This window comes from Crocuta crocuta, unplaced genomic scaffold (assembly GCF_008692635.1).
Source record: "Crocuta crocuta isolate KB4526 unplaced genomic scaffold, BGI_CrCroc_1.0 scaffold248, whole genome shotgun sequence".
Taxonomy (NCBI): domain Eukaryota; kingdom Metazoa; phylum Chordata; class Mammalia; order Carnivora; family Hyaenidae; genus Crocuta; species Crocuta crocuta.
Genome location: NW_027532409.1, coordinates 5446625 through 5469146, shown reverse-complemented (window position 1 = coordinate 5469146; position 22522 = coordinate 5446625). Strand labels below are relative to the sequence as shown.

The 22522-nt window shown below is 43.7% G+C and overlaps 1 protein-coding gene across 2 annotated transcripts in view; it reads left to right on the top strand.

Annotated features, from left to right (window-relative positions):
- Positions 1-22522, top strand: part of RPN2 (ribophorin II) — a 57054-nt gene extending 34532 nt beyond the window's left edge. The window contains exons 10-18 of one of the 2 annotated variants that reach the window (XM_077778900.1): positions 6638-6729; positions 8472-8586; positions 11055-11249; positions 12449-12535; positions 14530-14625; positions 16180-16255; positions 17807-17936; positions 19477-19524; positions 22184-22522. In XM_077778900.1, the coding sequence (XP_077635026.1) occupies positions 6638-6729; positions 8472-8586; positions 11055-11249; positions 12449-12535; positions 14530-14625; positions 16180-16255; positions 17807-17936; positions 19477-19524; positions 22184-22196 (852 nt within the window). In that variant the 3' untranslated portion in view covers positions 22197-22522. The remainder of the gene's footprint in view (positions 1-6637; positions 6730-8471; positions 8587-11054; positions 11250-12448; positions 12536-14529; positions 14626-16179; positions 16256-17806; positions 17937-19476; positions 19525-22183) is intronic. The other variant, XM_077778901.1, reaches the window with a different exon arrangement.

Below are 22522 nucleotides of genomic sequence, written 5' to 3'. Positions count from 1 at the left end.
AATATCTGTTTTCAGTTTCTTGAGGTATATGCCTAGGAATGGAAGGCTAGGTCATATGATAAACTCTCTGTTTAACTTCTTGAGGAACTGACAAACTGTTTTTCAAAGAAGCTGTACCATTTTACATTTCCACTAGTAATATATAAGGATTCCAGTTTCTCTGCATCCTAACCAACACTTGTTATTTATCTGTCTTTTCATTCTGGCATTCCTAAGTGGGTATAAAGTGATATCTCACTGAGATTTTGATTTGCGTTTCCCTGATGATGGTTAATGATGTTGTGCATACTTTCATGTGCTTATTGGCCATTTGTATATCTTCTTTGGAGAAATAGCTGTACAAATGATTGTTTGCTCATTAAAAAATTTTTTTTGTCTTTTTATTTCTTCCTTCCCAATCTGTATACCTCATTTCCTTTTCTTGATACGTTGTTTTTTTTTACATTCTTGAGGTATTTTTATATATTTTTTATTTTGAGAGAGGGAGGGGGACCATGTGTATGTGAATCCTCACGGGAGAGCAGGAGATGGGCAGAGAGAATCACACACAGGCCCCATACTGTCAGGACGCAGCCTGATGCAGAGCTCATCTCACGAACTGTGAGATTATGACCTAAGCCAGAATTAAGAGTCAGACACTTAACCGACTGAGCCACCCAGGCGCCCATATAGTTTTGAGTTTTAAGAGGTCTTTATATTCAAGTGGTATACAAGTCCTTGTCAAGTACATGATTTGCAAATATTTTCTCACAGTCTAGGTTGTCTTTTCCCCTTTTTTGATGTTGGATTTTTTTAAATCTAGTTTTTAATTTACATCCAAGTAAGTTAGCATATAGTGCAACAATGATTTAAGGAGTAGATTCCTTAATGCCCCTTACCCACTTAGCCCATCCCCCCTTCCTATTGGATTTTGAAGCACAAATGGTTTTAATTTTGATGAGATTCAGTTTCTTAATTTTTCTTTCATTGCTTCTGCTTTAAGTGTCATATCTAAGAAACAGTGCCTAATCCAAGGTTATGAAGATTACTCCTCTTATAGCAGTAACTCTAACATTTAGGTGTCTGATTAATTTTAAGTCAGTTTTTGTATATGGTGTGAGGTAGGGGTCCAACTACCTTCTTTGCATGTGGAAATCCCAGCACCATTTATTGAAGATCATTCTTTCCCTGTTGAATTGTCTTAGCATACTTTGCATCTTGCCATCAAAAATCAGTTGACCATAAAGACAAGGGTTAAAATCTAGGTTTGCAGTCATATTCTATTAATGAGTATTTTTATTCTTAGACCAACACTATGCCATCTTGGTTACTGTAACAGCTTGGCTTTTTGTAACATCAAATCTGGTGTTTCTCCAAGTGTTTCTGTGATTGTTGGAAGAATTATTTAAGTGCAAAATAGCAGAAATGGCTAATAGGTGTTACTCATGTGATGATAACAAGCCCCAACTGAGGCCATTGCTGCCCTTTTCCTTCCTGGTGATAGAGTAAGCATTACAAAATCTCTCCTTCATTATGTTAGAGCTTTATGCGTGCATGTGTGTGTGTGTGTGTGTGTGTGTGTGTGTGTACACGTGTTCTGACCTCTGTCACATATGCAACTTTACTTTGTAATTTTAGTAATAGTAACACTTAGAGCCTCAGAGTGGGTCAGCAGGTCCTGTTTCATCTCCTTAGAGATGCTTGACATTGGTCAGAGTGCATTAACAGTGGTTTGGTGTGGAAGGCCTGTAATAGCACTCATTGACATTGGACTTGCTGTCAGGGGAAACATGGGTTTTAGAAGCTGTCATTAGCATTAATTGCCCCTAATGCACCATCATTTTTGACAGTAATGAGCTAAACAAGGGGGTTATTACTCTCAGCAAAAAGACTACATTTCCTGGCGTTAAAACATTTTTTGAGGTGTATGTGGCATTCAGTATAGGCAAAGAAAGGACTAGCATGATTCAATGTAAAGCAGGCTTCGCAGCATTTAAAGTGACTAAACAAGTCCCTTTCCTATTATAAAAACTAATCCTGAAGTGTTAGTTTGAAGGAAGAAGCAGCTAACCCACAGGGATCCTACTCAATTCTTTATAACATGGCTTTTGAAAAAAGTTATGATAATTTTTATTTTTCCATTTGCTCTAAAAGAATAGTATAAAAACGCTTTTCTTTTCAGTGTTTCCAGAGACTCATTTGTGTTAAGATTTTAGGAGCAGAAGGACTTGTTTTAAACTGTTCCCTATTCAAGAACAGCCCTACAGTGTTTCTCTGCAACAAAGAAACCTTTAACTTAGGGAGGCTTTTAGAATTAGGGCTGAGAGCAAACCCAAAATGACTTGAGTTCACTGCAGTCTGCCCTTTTGTCCGCCATGTGTCCGTATTGTCTGGGGATGCTTATGCTGTCTTTAGAACAAACACACAGTTGAATCTCGATTAGCAGGCCTTAGTGACCATGTTATTGTTGAAAGTTTATAGTCAGGATTCTAAGTAAAAGCTGAAAGTTGATGACTTTTCTCTCACTATAATTAGGATACATTGAGGAGGCTTACATAAATCTTGAAACATCTGTCTCTATGTATCTATATGCTGAAATGAAGAATTTTTTTTTAAAGTTTATTTATTTTGAGAGAGAGAAAGAGAGAGAGCGTGTGCGAGCAGGGAGGGGCAGAGGGAGAGGGAATGGGAGAGAATCCCAAGTATGCTCCACACTGTTGGCAAGGAGCCGTATGTGGGGCTTGAACTCACTAATCGTGAGATCATGACCTGAGCCAGAAACCAAGAGTCAGGTTAACTGACTGTGCCTCCCAGGTGCCCCGGAAGAATGATTATTTTTAAAATCATATTTATTGGGTGGTGCTTTTCAATACAAAATGTTTATAAAGAAGAAAGTATATGGCACACAGTCTCATTGCTCAGATAATCCCTTTTTTTTTTTCAAAAAAGGAATAAAATATGCATGTAGTTTAAAAAAATTCAAAGTGCCAAAAGGTATATAACAAAATGTAAGAGCCTTCTCTCATCCCTTCCATCCAGTTCCTCTCCTCAGAGGAATCCATTTCTAACAGTTAACTATTGTACATTTTAAGAAAAAGAAGGATATGTAGATTAATGAATATATGTATATCCTGTCTTGTTAACATGAAAGGGATTATTCTATAGACAGCTATATTCTTTGCTCTTGTCATAAAGTAGAGGCTCCCAGCTTCCCCCTCAGGAGTCTTTTCAACTTGATGGCCTCCTCCCAACCCTGCACCACTCCTCTGCCATAATTCACCCAGTTGCCTGGACTCCATGACCGTGATGTTAAATATAATTCTGAAGTCAGTGGATGTATTTAAAAGTAGGCAATAAATATCTCTATATCTGTCTATAGACATCTACCTTGTCCTTTGTAATTATTCCATGGTAGTTCATAGTGTACGTGTACCGCTAGTCATGTAACTATCTCCTATTTATGGAAATTTCAGTGGGACGATGATTTTAAGATCACATTTACAAATTAAATGGGTGAGCCCTCGAGGCAATGAGTCACAAAAGTAAAGAAAGAATTATCTGGTTAATGTTGATGAAAGTTGTAGAGCGGTTAACTATGAAGACGGATTGTGTTTATAGCATGGAAAATTGCTAAACTCCTACCTCTCTCCGAACCAGAGGACTGCTGGGCCACTGTGCTACACATTTTCTCACTCCCCAACCAAGCAAGGGCTACTACCCCCAGGTCAGCTTAGGTCACAGTTCCTTCTCCTGTGCTTTCAAAGCACTTTATACATTCCTCCATTAGAGCAGCAGCCTGGTTTGTTAATATTTAGCTTTACATTTATGCTGCCCTTTAGGACAAGAAGTGTATCTTGCCATATCTGTACATCCCCTGCTCCAGTCGTGCTAGAGGGGTGTAGGCAAAGTGATCTTAGTGGGGTATCTTGCTAAACATCAGTAGCCTAATCACAGCTTTTTGGCTGCTTTTCTGCTTAAGCCTTCCATTCCACTTTTTCTTCAAATGGTGCCAGTGCCTCTCTGCATTGAGTTTTATACAGCAGAGAGGGCTGTGGTTCCAAGCCCTATGTGAGTTGTGAAACTGTTTGCTTAGCACAGAGCCCAGAGAACCAAAGGAGAGGCTCCCAGCTCTTCCTTGGAGATTTATTCAACTTGAAGGCCATCTATTTCCCTTCCCTACCATTGTAATTCACCCAGTTGCCTAGACTCAGTGACAGGCAGCGAGGCTAAATAAAATTCTGCCAATAGGTGGCTTATGTTCTTAGGAGTAGGAGGTAAGACTATCCTTACAGCCTCTGTATTAAATTCAGTTTTTGTTGTTGTTTTTTAAATTTTTAAAAAATGTTTATTCTTGAGAGAGAAAGATAGAGACAGAGCGCAAGCCAGGGGAGGGGCAAAGAGAGAGGGAGACACAGAATCCCAGGCAGACTCCAGGCTCCAAGCTGTCAGCACAGAGCCCGACTTGGGCTTGAACCCACAAACCATGAGATCATGACCTCATGACCTGAGCTGAAGTCAGGCACTTAACCAACTGAGCCACCTATGCATCCCTCATTTTTGAAGTAAAACAGAATACACCTATTCAATCTGATAATTGAGGCTGTTGTCATAAAATAGTTATTAAGGATGTTGGAGAGAAGGCTGTTAAATTACTTGGTAGCTGTCTTTATCCCTTTTTAATTTTTCTTCTTTGGCCTCGAGTTGAGGTTGTCACACCTTGATAATGTATTTTAACAAAATGTTAAGCCATCCTTCAATTATTTGCCCAACCTTCTATCTCTACTCCTTGATCCTTAGACTATAAACCAGTGGATTTGGCAAGGATTTCCTTAAGCATTACATTCAAGCTTATCAAATATTTGCAAGTCTCATAGATATGCTTGCAATAAAAAGTACCTTGGGCTTTCATAATATGCACATTAAAACTTTGACTTCAAATAAGAAATTTCCCATGAATAGACTTTCAGGATGTTTTGTGCCTCTTGGAATTTTACACTTACTTTAAATCTAACTTTAAAAAAGTTCTTGTTTATTGTGTTAGCTAGCTCCTCTTTGTGAAAATATTTATAAGATATGCATAGAATTCCAACACTAAGAGTCAGGATGGGCTGGTTTGTGCTTCTACCAAACTCCAAGTCTCAGCTTAAGATAGCAAAAGTTTCCTTTTTTGCCCACGCTACGTATCTTAGTGTATCAACTGGAAGGCTGGCTTCATGCAGTCCTTAGACTGGAACTCGGGCTGACAGAGCAAGCCTCTCTCTCTGCATTGTCTGTGTCCATGCCAGAGGAGGGGAGAGAATCACGCACTGACTCTTAAAGCTTCTGTCTGGGGGCTCACATTTTATTGGCCAAAGCCAGTCACGTGGCCACACCCAATTGCAGGGAAATAGGGAAGTACAGCTCTACCATGTGTGCAGAAGTGACTGGTGAATGGTGCAGATGTCTGCCATGCTTCTTACGTCTTCATGGACAGACTTAAAATACTGCTTGGCACAGAGTCTAAGAGTTGCTGGGAAGCTGGATAGCCCCTGGGAAGCCTAAGAGTTTGGACACTGAGTCAGAATGCCTGAGCTTGAATACTGGCTCTGTCATTAACTAGCCATCTAAACTTGAGCTAGTGGCTTTATCTTTTTAATCTTTAATTTTCTTATCTGAAATAGCACTACCTTAGAGAGTTATTGTGGGGATTACATGAAATCGTTGTTATAAAGTCAGTGTCTTTCACAAAGCAAACAATAGTTGTCATTAGAATTGAGTATTTGTTGATTTGAATTATTTGAAGGTTACTGCTTATGGATTTTCCCCCTTTTAGTTTATTTATTTGTGTGTGTGAGAGAGAGCATGAGCAGGGGAGTGGGGGGCAGAGAGAGAAAGAGAGAGAGAATGAATCCCAAACAGGCCCCATACTATCAGTGCAGAGCCCAGTGCAGGACCCAAACTCATGAACTGTGAGATCATGACCTGATCTGAAATCAAGAGTCGATGGCTTTACCAACTGAGCCATCCAGGCACTCCTTCATTTCTTTTTTTTATTTAATGTTTATTTATTTTTGAATGAGAGAGCGAGCACACAACCAGGAGAGGGGCAGAGAGAGAAGATAGAGAATCCTAAGCAGGCCCCATGCTGTCAGCACAGAGCCTGACATGGGGCTCAAACTCACAAACTGTGAGATCACGACCTGAGTTAAAGTTCCAACTGAGCCACACAGGCGCCCCTCCCCCTTATTTATTTTAAAGGACACATGAAAAATCCTACTTTGTTTTCTTCTTTTAGTATATACCATCCAACCAAAGCCAAAGAAGAGAAGAAGGGATAAGAATCAAGGAGTTGCTTTTTTTTTTTTTTTAAGTTTGTTTATTTTGAGAGAGAAAGCGAATCTCCTGAATCGTGAGATCATGACCTGAGCCAAAATTAAGTCAGACGCTGAACCTAGTGAGCAACTCTTTACTTTTAAGAAGTTGCTTTTAAGCCTTGGGATTGGAGTGGTGGGAATCCTACCTGTCTGAGTTAGCTTTACTAAAATCATTGAAGACTCCTGTCCTGGGGTCTTTTCATGCCTTTGCTCACCTTTATGAGGGAAATTTGGATATGCCTGTAAATTCCTGCTATATCTGTCTACCAGCTGACTTGGCGATTTTGTTCTGTGTTTCACTCTAGCTCAGAGTTAAGATTTCCACTGAAGTTGGCATCACAAACGTTGATCTCTCCACTGTGGATAAGGATCAGAGCATTGCACCTAAAACCACCCGGTAGGTGGGGTACCTTATGGGCATGGGAGAGGCCTCGGCTTGAGTTGAGAGGAGCACACCCAATCACTGGTCCCCTCTGGATGCCATTTCTGGGTTGGAGTGATCCAGCTTGTGCTCTAAATTAAAGAGGCTTCAAATCTGTTGGCACTGTGCCAGCCAGCATCCAAGCAGATTTGGGGTTGTCTGTACCAGCAGTTAGTCCACGGTGAGTTAGGGAGCATCTATGTCACCAAGTATATTATTNAGTGTGTTTATATTTTGGTTATTTCTTTATCTTCCTTGTTCTGAATTGGCTTTTAGTGGCCTCATGACTACTCCCTTTGGCCCACAGTGGGTCTGAAATTGGTTGGAAGACTCAGGTCCTTTGGAATTCAGACAGCAGATACCTAGCACTGGGGCTGTGAATTCCTTTCTCAAGTTTGTGGAGGGCATCGCTAATCAGTTACAGCATTTGTTCCCTGTTGAACTCAGAATCTTTTTTTTTTTTTTAGGATTTTCCAATCAGTTTACTTTTATTTATTTATTTATTTATTTATTATTTATTTTTTTATTGTAGTTTATTGTCAAGTTGGTTTCCATATAACACCCAGTGCTCATCCCAACAAGTGCCCTCCATGCCCATCACGCATTTTCTTTCTGAATCTTTTCTAACACAACCTTCAAGGTCACCACTGGCAGTTGATCAGAGAGGGCCAGGCACTGTATGAAGCCTGTTTGTCAGCTTTCTCCCAGATCCTTGTTTTTTGGGGGCCCATCTAGACCTCTGGGTATAGTTTGGACCTCACCTTAACTGGGTGACTATAGCTGCTAGAGAAAGTAGGTGAACCCTCAAGGCAGTTACACAAACAGGAGATGTTAGCCAGAGCCTAGAAGCTGAGCATTCACTCCTTTTAAGTCATGTGAAAGGGTTGGGCTTTTTGCCTTTGGCTTAAGGCAAAGACTCTCTCCACTGGAGATGAAAGCCCTGTTGAGAGTCAGTGGAAATAAGGTAAGAGTGCCTTGCAAAGTTTAATACTCTGTACAGATGAAGAGTTGGTAGTACCCGTAAGTAAATATAAAGCCTAAGTATGAAATATAGCCAGGGATGAGCTCTATAACAATTTCGCTTGTTTTTTCCCATGGCCATCATCCCCTACCATTCCAGGAGATGGCTGTGAAAAAGAACAGTTTTCTCATCAAGTCTGCCTTTTGAGAAAATGACTTTTTAAAACCCAACTTTAGGCAGAACAGTAAATTGAAACTGTGTCCATGACAGAATACAGCATTAAAGAAAGAAAAAGTGCTAAGTACTCATCTTTCCTTTGCATCTCCTGCCCCCTCATCTCCCAACCTTGCTCTCACATGCTGCTGACATCGATCCTGTGATGATTTCTCCTTGCCTGCTTGCCATCCCAGCTTTCCATTCCCTCTACATGCCTGAGGAACACATGAGCCCCATTGGCGCCTGACTTGGTTGAGCTGACATTGGTGCCTAAACCTTAGGTCCCAGCAGTGAAGGCCTGGAGCATCTGTGCATAGCATTTCCCCAGACCCAATGAGAGTTTATTCTGTGCTTTTCTCAGTCCTGGCTCTTTTATTCCGGTTTGCCCTCAGGCCACAGACAGCTCTGCTCCTGTCTCTGCAGCAGGAAAGTGTCCCAGTGGGGAGAGGGAGGATTGGGCAGTGAAGTGCAGCTTGTCTTTATTCTCATCTCAGAGACCTGCAGATCCTCTTTGAAGACTTACCGTACGCGTCTCTTTCAGGGTGACCTACCCAGCAAAAGCCAAGGGCACATTCATCGCAGACAGCCACCAGAACTTTGCTTTGTTCTTCCAGCTGGTAGATGTGAACACTGGTGCTGAACTCACCCCTCACCAGGTCAGGAAAAAGCCCAGACACTCCTGGCCTGCACCATTACCGTGCGCTAGAGTGTACGGGGTGGTGTGTAAACTCCACACTCCCTTTCGGGTCTTCACTCTGGACCCTGATGATCTGTCACATTCTCCCACATGGCACTGTCCCCACTCGTACTGGTTGTAACCCTGAACGTGGAAGACACAGTTCTTTTTAAAAGATCAGCTGTTACTGAGAAGATAAATTTAAGGCAGATTAGCCTTAATTGAGGTTTTTTTCTTTCTGAGGGAAAAAAACCGGATTGAAATAATTTTGAAAAAGGAAAACCTAGGTGGTAGACCCAAAACATTTTGTTCTGACCACAGCAGAATTCCTCTTTGTAGGAATCTGAAGGATAGACCTTTTAAAAAAAATTTTTTTTAATGTTTTATTTATTTCTGAGAGATAGAGACAGCGTGAGCAGGGGAGGGTCAGAGAGAAGGGAGACAGAATCCGAAAAGAGGCTCCAGGCTCTGAGCTGTCAGCACAGAACCCGACGCGGGGCTCGAACCCACGAACCGTTAGATCATGACCTGGGCTGAAGTCGGACGCTTTACCAACTAAGCCACCCAGGTGCCCCAGGATAGCCCTTTTTAACTCATGCCTAATTTGTATGAGAAAGCAATAGCGTTCATTTTTGTTTTCCATATATAAAATGGTGAGCATTATTATTTAAAAGATTTTCAAACTGTATCCTTTCCCCAGAGAATCTCATATGGCCTCCCAGACACCTTGTCCCCTACCTCTGTCGTCCCCCTTGATTGAGAATAACTGCTCTTGGCCCTTCCCCGTCCATGATAGTATTGTAAAGGAAAATTCAAATAAAATGGGATGTGTGGGCCTTGGTTTAGATATTTTGTGGGGATACTTTAGCAAGAGTTAGCAGAGTCGAGTTCGTGCCAAGAGACAGCTTCAGAGCAGATGACTGAGGTGAGTGGATTTACTTGGAAACCTTGCTTTCTGCTTCTTGTAGCTACAACTGCTGCACATGTGCCCAGGCCCCAGAGTGCTGCCACCCCCAGCCCTTCTCTGCTCCTCTCCCCTCCACCCCCGAGCTCCAGAGAGCTCGGTCAGGACACTTAGCCCTGGCTAACTGATGGACTTTAAGCTCTCCAACCTCTCAGCATTTCTGAGCTCCTTTTCAGAATGACGTTTGCCGACCAAACAGCACAAGGGGAGAAAGAATATGAAGCGAAGAAATAACAAGATTAAATTGGTGGGATGAGGGCTGAGACAGGGAGAGTTGGTGAGCAAGTGTAACTTTAACTGAATACTTGTCTCACCTAAGATTCTACTTTGGAACCATGACATAAAGACCTCCCAGGTAGAGACGGCATTTTGCAGGTGAGCCTGGCTGCCACGCGCCCTTGGCCATCACAGGAGGAAAATCAGGCGTCCCAGTCCCTAAATCCCTTGGCCAAGACTCCTGTAGTCAGGATGCTTCACACCTTTACACCCTTTCCCTAAACACTTTGATGGTTGTTCTTTGTTGCCCAGGTGTAGAGTGACAAATGAAATTTACTTTTTTTTCTGGAATCCAGTGCTGAATTGTGTGACCACGGCAACCCATTTAACCCTCATGCCTTATGATCTATAAAATGGAACCTTCAAGCCTTATTCAGTTCTTTATTTTGAAACACCTGAAAGGAAAGCTCTGAGTGGACGTTAAATTTGGTGCAGTTCTCATATGCAGAAGCCTTAGTTTCTTGTGCCCCTGGGAGCATAAGGACTTGATCATCACGTTTGTGACAGTATCAGCTCCTATTTGTTAACTAGCTAGCATATACAGGTCTTGCACTAAATGCTTTTCGTTTATCACTGTGAATCTTTGCACAGATACATCACATACAGAGGTTAGTCTTTCTCTTGCAAAGATGAGGAAATCAAGGCCTGAGGAGGTGAAGTAAGCTGCTCCCCTAATAAGTAGTGGAACCAAGGTGTCTGTCTTCAGAGCCTGGGCTTCCTCTGTGACACCGGGCTGCTCTGCTCGCTTAGAACTCTGCCTCACTATCAATCCCCAAGCCTCTTGTACTAAATCTTTAGCTGGAGGCACTAGGCCTCTTACAGTTCCACCTCATTTCCCTTCTTTTCACCCTCTGGTGAAGAAGTTAATTGGGCAGCAAAGTGGCCAAAAGGCTGGCAGGAAGAAGAAACTGCAGCCGCAGCAAAGGGCTTAAATCTTCCACAAACTGGGCATTCAGCCTCCAAGTGGTTGAGAATTGGCTGGACCACTAAGTTAAATTTCTTAGACTAACAAAAAGTGATCTCTGATCTCTGAGCTGGGAACCAGAGTGGGATGGCCACTCCTCCCTCGCTGTAGGCCATGTCTGGCACATCCCAGAGCTCCCACTGTGACAAAAGAGCCACTAGTCTGCTGCCTTGTTGATTCGGTGTTGGGCACGGAGGGAACTCTGAAATGATCAGATGAAACGTTGTATTATTGTTCCCCCCAGACATTTGTCCGACTCCATAATCAGAAGACTGGCCAGGAAGTAGTGTTTGTTGCTGAGCCAGACAGCAAGAACGTGTACAAGTTTGAACTGGATACTTCCGAGAGAAAGATCGAATTTGACTCTGCATCCGGCACCTACACTCTCTATTTGATCATCGGAGATGCCACTTTGAAGAACCCAATCCTTTGGAATGTGGTATGTGCCCAGATGCACCTTGACCGAGGCGAGAGCGGCTGTGATGCAGTCAGAGACTGCTCTTATCAGGGGCGTGGCCTCTTGACCCTAGCCTTTCCTGTGCAGGGCAGTAAATGTGCATGGTGAGGCGAGGAGCCATGTGCTATCTTCCTTTAGTAGTCCTAGGGGTATGCACATGGCCTGGCACATAGTAGGTGCTTGATAAATAGTGATTGATTGGGTGAATGAATGAAGCATATATTTGCCCTCGTGGGTCCTAGCGAATTTCTATAAAAGTTACACTCAAAGGAAGTTTTCATTTTATAGGAAAGCACGATGGGGGATACATAGATGTAAAAAATAAAGGCCCTGGTGTTTGGGATATGGTATAGCCTCCCAGGGTGGGGTGGGAAAGGGTAAGATTTGAATTTTGAAAATAATTCAGATGAATTCTAGAATATGCAAGATGCTAATAAACTCCTAACCAACATTTGCGTTATACTTTATGGAGTGCATTTCACCTCCATATCTCATATCTGACTAATGTGGTGAGAGAAACCCTTCTTGAAAGACAGCATTTGAGTGAGGGGTCGGAGAATTGCGGGGGGTTATCAGAGTAGTATCTGGGGGCTGGGGGATGACCCGCAAAAGATGTTTTTGGCAAGGCCTGTGTGGGTCCATTTTTGCCGGAGTCCCTGAATCTGGTCAAGAGCAGTGGGTGGTGAGGTTGGGAAGGTAGCAGAGGCCAAACTGCAGGCCTTGAATGGCAGTCACTCCATCTGCAAGACAAAGGGGCAGCTGCGTTTCTTTGCGTTGTATTCAAAGCTTTTTTTTCTCCTGGACCTTGGGTTGCTTTTTGTATGAGAGCATATTTTCATTTCCTTCTTTCTTGTTTTTTTCTGTGACTAAATCGCACTTCCCAGGGACACCAGCAGTTTCTGATTGCAACTGTAACAACCTGAATACCAGCTGGGATTTTTGTATTAAGCAGCTCTGTGGGGCTCACCAGACCAGTAGAAAATTGGAACTCTTGCTCTAAAAAGCATTTTCAACAAATACTTATTATTTTGTTCTTGAAATTTTTACTGCCTCAGTTATCAGCTAATGGATCAGAAGTGATTAGACTGCTCGGAGCTGTTTTCAGTTATGGCCCTAGAAGTGAGTTAGGGGATCCTATCTTCTCTGCCCTGTGCCTTTAAAAACTGCCCTTATTTTTTTAGGCTGATGTGGTCATCAAGTTCCCCGAAGAAGATGCTCCATCAACTGTCCTGTCCAAGAACCTTTTCACCCCCAAACAGGAAATTCAGGTATAAGGAGCCTAAGGGCTCTTCCACTAAACATGGAAGAGACATGTGAAATAGGCACAGTGAGAAAGGGCCACAGATGTCTGAACTGCGCCTCTGGGATCTTCTTTAACCTGTTTATACAATACTTTATAGTTTCGACTTCGCCACACTGCGAATTAGACAAGACAAATATCAGTCCCGACCTAGAGCTTAAAAAAAAGAGCAGGCTCAAAGAGCCCAGTGACCAGCTCCCTGAAAGCAGATAGTTGGACACAAAAATCAGACTTTGTTTTTCCTAAACATCCAGGAGGTTCAGCCTTAAGATGGCTGCCTGACAGCTACAGGACTGATGGGTTTGGCTCCTGCAGAAATCGGGACTGTTGGGGCCTATAGGTGGAGAACTCAACTGGCTGGGGGACAGGGCTTTCCTCCCACAGGCAGTCCTCTCTCCAGGGATTCATCTTCTGTGCACACAGTTAGCAATCTCTGCCCAGCTCAGCTCACAGGACCGTTGTGAGGATCAAAATAAGTAACTGATCAGGAAAGAAAAGCTTTGAAAAGTCTCTAAAACATTTTACAAAATAAACATAAACAAAACAAAATAGACATAATAATTGTTAAGCATTGGTTAAGGAGACTGAAGTGGATGCAGTCAGTGGACTATTTTGCAGTCATGAGAAATGATCATACTGTAGTAACCTGGAAACTATTCACACCCCATGTGAATGAATGAGTGTCAAAATGTCCCAAGCAGATTACTTACTCTTGTTTCACTAGTTAAAAAAGGGACAAGGTCCAAAGGGTGTAAGGAGTAGGATTCTTTTTTGAAATCCTCCTAATGTTGACATAGCATTGTTTAAGATTGTAAAATGCAGTTAAATAGAAGGTACAACCGTGAGGATGAAGGGTGCTGACTGATTTGTCATAGACATTTGCCATAGACACTGTGAGAGACCCCTTAGTGGTAGTGTCAGCAAAGAGGAACTGAGGAGAAAATTTGGGAACAGGACTCCTCATCCTGTGGGGCTGCCTCACCCTGAAACTGGGTTGGCTGGACATTGGCAAGGAAAGATAGACAAGAGTCTGTGTATTAGAAGAAAGTGAAAAAAAGTTAAATGTGCACGTGTTAGATCTTACAAAGCATAGTCAGATGCCCTGTTAACGTTTGGTCTTTACAACCCCTTTGCAAGCCTAGTGGGATGGTCATTGCCCTCCCTCCCCCAAATTTCCAGTTAGAAACTGAGGCAAAAAGTTGGCAAAGCAACCTTCCTCTCTACTTGGGCCCAAATAGAGGTCTTCTGGACTCCTAGTCCATCGCTGCCCCTGCTGGGTGACACCGTCTAGGTCAGCTTCCCAAAGATTTTCATGTAGAGATTCTCAGACAAAACAAAACAAAGAAATATCAGAACAGTGGTTGCCCAGCTTTCTGGTTCCATTTCTGGAACCTAGAACAAGGAAGAGACAAAGTTTATGGAGGGCTTCCTTAGAGTCATGGGCTGGGTGCAGAAGGGATGAGTTATGGTTGGAACCATCCATAGTGAAGCTCTTTTACATTGTGAAAGAGAGTGGGGTTACCAGTGGTTCGTTCACTTAGGTGGGGCAGCAACATATGGTAGTGCTACCCTCGGAACCCAGAAGCATTATGAAACCCAGAGTCCTGCCTTGGATATATCACTGGAACCATCCATATACCTGGACACCCTCTCTGACCCTAGGCAAGATACCACCAGATGGGTTGCATTTTCTAACCTCTAAATGGCAGTGAGTCTTTGCAGGAAAAAGAGGGTTGACCAAGTAGTGAGTGGGGACTGGTGTCTTTGGAAGGAGACCTCTGGGGTTAGAAGCCAGCACTGAGAAGAGGCAAAAGCCCAGTGTCTGCTCACTGCCAGGAGGGTTTAGCCTCTGGGAAGCATTTCTTCTTGACTGTCGTTGGCATTTTGGTTCCTGGGGTGCATGGCAGCCCCTGCTGGGAAGGGCACATTCTTAAATATTCTTGGTATGTCTTCTTTCCGCAGCACCTGTTCCGAGAGCCTGAGAAGAGGCCCCCCACCGTGGTGTCCAATACATTCACCGCCCTGATCCTCTCGCCCTTGCTCCTGCTCTTTGCTCTGGTAAGTAGCTGTAATTAGCATGGGCAGCGTGTGTCTGGCGCCAGACTCAGCAGATGTAGGGGTTCTAAAGGAGGCTTTGTGCTCTGGCCTCCGCTCGGCTCCAAAGGGGTCCAGCAGCTGTGACCTGAACCGATGGTCAAAAAATGTTATAATAACTAAAATTCCCCACTATGCGGGAACAGCCAAATAAACTGATCCATTAACGAGGGGCATGAGAAAGTCCCTATAGCCACTAAAAATGATAAAAGTGTATGGACTGGGATGCCCTGCAGGAGTGTTCAGTTGAGGTCAAGTGGGAAGAAAGCAAGGCCCAATGCTGATACCTCTATAAAAACAGTACTGAGGGGCAGCTGGGTGCCTCAGTCAGTTGAGCATCTGACTCTTGATTTCAGCTCAGGTCAGGATATCACAGTTCATGAGATCGAGCTGCGTGTTGGGCTCTTCGCTGATAGCTCAGAGCCTGCTTGGGATTCTCTCTGCCTCTCCCCTGCTGTTTCTTTCTCTAAATAAATAAATAAACAAACTTTTTTTTTTTAAAGATAAAAACAGAGACAGAGGCTGTGCATTTCAGTGAATCTAAAACCATAAACAACCCAAAACCCTCATAAAAGCAAGTGCTAAATAAATTATGGTACTTCCGTATAATGGAATTATATGTACTTAATTAAAAGAATGGATAGATGTATATGCTGATATTGACAAGACTGCCAAGATGTCGTACTGGGTGAAGAAGGCCAGGGGTAGAAGGGTATGTTTAGTATGATCCTCTTTGTGTAAAATCCTGAAAAAGGCATTTTCTGTTAGTGTTAGAGAGTATAAAGGAAGGAAATTTTTATACTTCTGTGTGCTGTTTCAATTTTTTTTATCAATTTTTTTTGGTCTCTCTTTACAAATTATAAATATAAGATGCATATCTTCAAAGTTCAGAGAATTTTAATAACTGTATGGAAACCTCATTAGATCTTACTTTGGAAAGTTAGCTGCCTGTGTTTCTAATTTGTTCATTGATTTTAGTAAAGGAATTATTGGTCAGTCTAAATCTGGAAGGCATGGCACAGTCTTTCAGAAACCAGACCGAGGGTATGGGCACCTGCTATCATAGTTGAGTGATCAGGATTTCAAAAGCCATGGAACCGACAGCAGGAGTGTGCACCCTACCGGCTGCCAGGGGGCTTAGCTTACCAGTACTTAGAGGAATTAGCCCGGGTGCCAGTTCCCTCATCAAAAGTGTAGTCTCTGACCTTTCAGCGTCATGGTTTCACCTGCTTTAAAATAGAAGAGTTCACTGTCATTAAAAAGGATGTTCAGGTTTGAGTTACCCGAGCACATTTGAGAGCAGGTGTAGGAGTGCCTTCCTAAAGAGAAAAGGGAATAATTTTTTTTCCTGAGGACTTATAATAGGATGGCTGTCACTTGGAAAAATTTCCTGTCCTTCAAGTATGCATGAACTTTTAAGCCCTTGGGGCTGTTCATTGGATTAGCATTGACATGGCATGTGTTGCCTTCCCTTTCAAGTTCTAATGTCTTTTTAATTTATTTCTCCCCATCGTTCAGTGGATCCGGATTGGCGCCAATGTCTCCAACTTCACTTTTGCCCCAAGCACGATCATCTTTCACCTGGGACATGCTGGTAAGCACTCCAGGCTGCTAATTCCATTTAACCTCCTCTGACATTTCGCCTGCCCACGCAAAAGCCCTGTTAAGTAGACCCACAACCTATTAACTATAATGACTTAATAGCATAACATTTCCCTCTTCCTCCCGGCCTTTTAGGACAGTTAATATGATGATAAACCTGTTTGGTCCATCAGCATAGAACGGTTGTCATTATATTGGGTTTCATTGTCCTAGGCTGCCGTTGGCTGGCCATTTACCCTTATTAAATAGCCCTGTTCATTTCCAGAGATTACTCACTTACTGTTGCTTTACATTGAGCCACCTTCCTGGCGAAGAGCATTAACGCAGTTTCCAAAGGTTATCCTTCCCCACCGCATCGATCTTCACATTTGTCAGCGGCTGTGTCCGGACAGTAATAGAACACAGTTTCTTCCACAGCTGGACACACTGTCCCACGTTGTTCTCTTGAGAACTTAGGACCTAAACATAACAAGACAGTAAATTCACAAATCAGCTAAGCGTTTCAGAGACATTTGACCCTGTTGGATCTGTGGTGCCTTGCATTTCACTGAGATTTCAGTATTCTTTTCTGATTTCGTTGACTCTCTCAGGAGTCCACCCTCTGTGCGTCCGCAGTGTGTGATTCTGTAGGGGTCCACAGATGAATCAGTTAAAATTCTGGGCAAATGTGTTGGGAAAGAGGGAGTTTGTAACTTTGATCAGATTCTCACAGTGGCCCGTGACCTCAGAAACGGTTAAGAACCCCTGCCGTAGTTCATCCATCATCCTTCTGGGCAAAATTGACAGCATGACCTTTCTCTCCAGCCCAGTTACTGGGTTTGAGTGATAGCCTCCTGAGTCAGGCTGAGAATACAACCTGAATATAAATTTGTTCAGAGCCATGACTTTTCTTCCAGAGTGTTTTCTGTACACATTCCCTCATTTGATTTTCATCACAGCTGTGATGAGGGTGCCCAGGGCAGGAGTTACGATCCCTCGTTCAACAGGCAAGAGAATGGAGGCTCAGAGAAATGGAAGTGGCTGAGCAACAAAAGCCTGGACCAGAACCCAGGTCTCCCAGTGCCCAGGCCTGAGCCCTTTTTACTAGCCCTTCTTTCTCAGTGCTTCCTGCTTCCTTCTGACTCACACTGGCAAAATCCCTTTAACAATCTTTCTTTAATAGAAAGGAAATTATTCATTTATTTAATCCTGCATGGTTTCACTCAGAATTTAAAAAACAAAGTGAATCGCAAATATAATATGATAGTAATGTTTAAAAAAAACAACAAAAATAAAAGACCTACATTAAAGGAAACCGATGTGAGCTGGAACATGGAACCAGGTAGTTAAGGTAGCTGACATCTGATTTTTACCTCTGAATTTCTTGGTAGCCAAAGTAAGTAGATTGAGTTAATTTTCTGGCACTAGATAAAAGGAATAAAACAAGCTGGTCTAGAAATAGAGACCTCTTCAGAATCCAGCAGTTACTGTTCCTAACTGTTCTGTGCCCCAGGCCATTGTCACTGTCTTATTTAATTGGCTGTCATGACCTCTATTCCTGTAGCGATGCTGGGGCTCATGTATGTCTACTGGACTCAGCTCAACATGTTCCAGACCCTGAAGTACCTGGCCATCTTGGGCAGTGTGACGTTTCTGGCTGGCAATCGGATGCTGGCCCAGCAGGCAATCAAGAGGTAAGGCTAGGGATGGGCCAGGGACTCAGAGCGGGATTAGAAATATTTTTGTCAGCTCTGCTCACCCAACTCTTTGAACAGGGGTATGTGGCAGAACGATTCATATCCTTAGAGGCAAGTGTGACACCGTAATCCAGCCTTTTAAGTCAGAAAGGGGCCTTGGTGATCTGCTTTAAATGTATTAAAACCAAAGTGATTTATGCCCTGACACATGAGGACAAGAGAAGAAAATAATTGCTCTATGAAGCTTAAAATGGATTAGAACATGTGTGGCAGAACATTGTTGTTAACGTGCTGGCTGTATAAAAATGTCCTCTGCTGCCACAGGGAGTCCTTTCTTCCCTCCTCCCATGCCTCAGAGCTTATCCTCTATAACCCGTAGCCGACTCACGGGACATTTCCTCCTAAGTGTGAGGTCCATGCTCTTTCCATCCCCATCCACACCCCCAGACTGCCACAGGTCTTTAAGAGGTCCCCACCAGGGAGCCCTGCTTGGTAGCCTCAACCACGTTCCCGAGAACCCGACAACTTTAGGTTCACACCAATGGTCAGACCTCAACGTGGCAGCAGCTTGCTGGCAGCTTGATTTTCAAACCTGGATTAGAAGCGCAAATTTAAATGTCACATAGGTGTTTCTCATTGATTTGACTTTATTAGAACTTGGGAGATTTGAGCCACATAAAGGTCAGTACGAATAGGTCAGAATTGCTTTCACCTTTGGAAGTTAACATTTTCAGATGTGCCCTGCTTTCTCCTCTCTAGGACTTTTGCTGTAAGACTGTAACTCAATAGTGTGCCCTCCAACATGGCTGCCAATTAAGTTGGGTGGATCAGAGAGGCTTTCTCAGAGACCTTCAGGAGGTGGGAGAGCCATCTGTCTCCTCCCTGCCCGAGTCTCCATTGTGTACTTTCTGAGTACCTCACCTTGTGGAGATCTGGCCCTGAGGTGCTCTATCACTTCCCTGCAGGGATCCGTGTTCCCCCAGAGCTTCCCTTAGCACCGCCAGTGGCAGCTGGTTCATTTCTCTGCCCTTCCAGGAGCCTTAACTTGGCAGCTATGCACCGCATCTGAGAACGAGCCAGGGACTCGGCTGTTCTTTCTAAGCAGGCCCCTGTTCCCTTGCAGCAGCCAGTCCAGGCCCCAGGGAGCCAAAAGGCTTGCTCTCTTGAGTTCTGTCTTTTCTGGAAGTTGCCCACACAAGGTGAACAAAATCAGGGGAGCAGTGGGGTAGAAACCATTTGATTTAGATCCTGCTTAGCAGGAGTTCCTAATCTGGAATCCTAAAATTGTGTACGTTTTCTAGGGAGAGAGACCACACCACAGTCCTTGTCCCCTCTCCAGCACGTGTGCACACGTGCAGATGGACACGCACACACCTCATACAGGAAGTTCTGCTCTGAGTCCTAGAACAAACTCTGCCACTGGGGAAATCATGGACCCTAACGGAAGCTCTGGTTGGATGTTTGCCATTTCTTTTCTCAAGCTTATTTCTCTTCCCACTGTCCTTTCTTGATTCTCAAACCCTCTTTCCTTTGGCAGGATCGCTGCAGAGCAGAGCAGTAGATTGGCAAAATATAGGACACTACGGTAAAGATGGAGGGTGGACTCGTCCAGAAGCAGGGCCCCTTCCCATCTTGCCCTCCTCATGCATGTCAGTTTTTTATCTGGTGTTCAGCCCACTCGTTCCTCCCTACCTTCCCCAAGCCAAAGCTGAATCTGGGGCCATTTTTGAACTTACTGGACCAGGGCAAAAAAACCAAACTCCCTGAGTGAACCCAGCCAATGGGGTAATTTGACCTGGCTTTGTCTACATTAGACTCCATCCTCCCTATGTCCATGGGGTACTTGATAGCAGCCCCTTTTTCTATGTTTATAGGAAGGCAGAGTTAAGGATAAGGCAGATGCAACCTTGGACTTCTTGGAAGGGGACCCCATTCAGAACATCGAAATTCATTAAATGATGGTCCCGTGGCAAATCCTGGCACACCTTGTCACTGTTTCTAGGCCTTTTTGTAGCAGTAATCCTTGGTTGGGCCAAATAGCGTGGTTTGGTGATACTCTCTGTTGCAAAGGACCAGTGGCCATAGCTCAGGCCAGCATCAGAACCCCGGTTTCTAGAACTCAGAGTGTAGTTCAGGGCTGCTCCCTGTGTGACTAAAATGTCAAATGAAATATCACCCATTTTCCTAGGTATTAATCCCAGGTTGGGGATGGAGGCGAAGGCAAGGTGAAGGGAGGGAAGGAGAGAGAGTATGTGCTTCATTGATCAGCTCCTCTAGACTAGGGATCAGCAAAAGTTTTCTGGAAAGATAGTATTTTAGGCTTTGCAGGCCATATGGTCTTTGTCACAGCTACACAGTTCTGTCACTGTAATGTGAAAGCAGCTGTAGACGAAGTAAACAAATGAGCATGGCTGTGTTCCAATAAAACTTTATTTACAAAAACAGGTGGTGGGCTGGATTTGGCCCGGGGGCATCATTTGCTGACACCTGTACTAGACCAGCATATAGAAGAGAGGATTTGAATTTTCAAGTCATGTTCCCTGATCCCTTGCCTCGGAAATGGCTTTCCCTGCCATGGCAGCGGAGCCATCTAATTTTTAATCCTCTGCAGATTGGAGAGATCAACAAAAGCATGGGATGTAGAGCATTTTCACTGATGTGTGAGCATAAGCTGGCGCGTCTGATCCTCAATATAGAAAGACCCCATTTGTCCTGGTTTTGTTTTTCAGGTTTAATTGAGGTATAATTTATATTCAGTAAAAGTTGCCCTTTTTGAGTACAATCTGTGAATCTTGACAGATTTACACAGTCATGTAAACACCACCTCAATTCAAGATAAAGACTATTTCCACACTCCTGAAAGTTCCCCTGGGTGGCCACTCCCTTGTCTCCTCCCCCATGCCCTAACATACCCCGTTGGTTTTGTCCTGCATTAGAGGTGTTCTGAGATTTTACTTTCAGAACTAGTTCTTTCTGCTAAATATTGAGCTCTTTAACTCTTCAAAATAACTCTGGATTGATTTTTTTTTCCTTGCTATTTAGATTGTCTCCCCTCATGCTGCTGCTACCCCCAAATCACACTGTTTGAGAGAGAGGAAAGATCCTTGATCATGTGGATGTTTGGGACTTCAGAGGTCGGGGCCTAGTATTTTAATGGAAAGTCCAGTAGTTAAGTGCTTTGGATCTGAGGACAGACATTGATTCGATGAGGCACAATAGGGGGTATAACTTCGTGGCCAAGAAGTTACGGTCCTTGTCCCCTCTCCATGTGGTCGTTTCGGAGCACGCACATTTTAGTGTGCCTGGGAACCTCTGGATGTTGGCAGGGGGTTGGGGCACTCCCTTCAGCCCTCAGGATTAGTTCCGTGCCCATGTGTGCCCCTCGGAACCGTGGATTAATTGGCTTGGAGTGCACCATTCTGCAAGGCTGCATCGCCATCACGTCAGCCCTCGCCGCTAGGTGTGACCGCCCGCTGGGGACGGCGTGTGCATTGGCGTGGTGCCTCTGCTTGCTGGCGCTGCCCGAAATACCTGTTTGCTACTTCACCCTCCTACTTGCACAGCGGCTGTCCAGATTGTCATTTCCGTTCTCATCGTCCGTTCGTAGAGTCTAGGGTGGGGCCGCCATGGGGGAAGAAGAAACAGAGATTGAGGAATTTTTGTCTCCTCTTAAAATTTTTCTGCGAGCTGAGTCCCACCTTTGAGGATCATTCTTCAGTTTAGACACCAGCCATTGGCAGGAACATGACTGGAGTCCTGCATGACAGGACTGTGGTACGGGTTTCTGTACTGAGTGGCCAGAATGTCATCATCCGAGCTAGGTGAGGGCCCCCGTGCTGGGTGGCAGACCTGAAGTGTGGGAAAGTGGAGATGGACATTCTTTATGCTTTCCTTGTCCTTCCCCCAGTTGACATTTACACTGTCTTTCTGGCCTTGCACTGTGAGAGGTGTGCCTGGAATTACCTCATGTCAGAGCTCCACGTGCCACTTTCTTTCCTAGTCGTCAGGTTTGTGCTGTTTTTATTTAAGTTACCATCAGCTTTAGCTGGAACTAGCCATCTCCCAATCTCTGGTGAAATGAGATGGCACATAAATAAATAGAATGAATAGATTAATGATTATTCCTATATAAATAGGATCTTAAAATGGCAGAGAACCTTGGCCTCTCTGTTGTCACCAGTTAGGAACTGTAATAGTGAACTGAAACCTTCAGTAATTTGGTGTTTGTCTCCATTTTCTTTCAGAACAGCACACTAGTGCCAGAGAAGGAAGGACATTTTGAAAGCTGAGATGAATATCAAGAAAAGGAGTTGAGAACAATTCACAGTTTGTAAAGAGGAATGAAGAAACTTTATTTAAACAAAAAAAAAAGTCAGAATTGTGGTTATATGTTTGCTTGTTGTTTTTCTATTTCCCCAATACAGCGCACACACCTGTGAGCCCAGACATCCCGTTTCTTTGGCGTGGCGCCTTAGCGAGAGGCTGGGCATAGTCCTAACTTCGCCAGATGTTGGTTGCGTTCGGAAAGTTGAAAAGTCGAAATTTGTAATTAATCTGTTTTGGAATAAAGAGAATAACAGGAA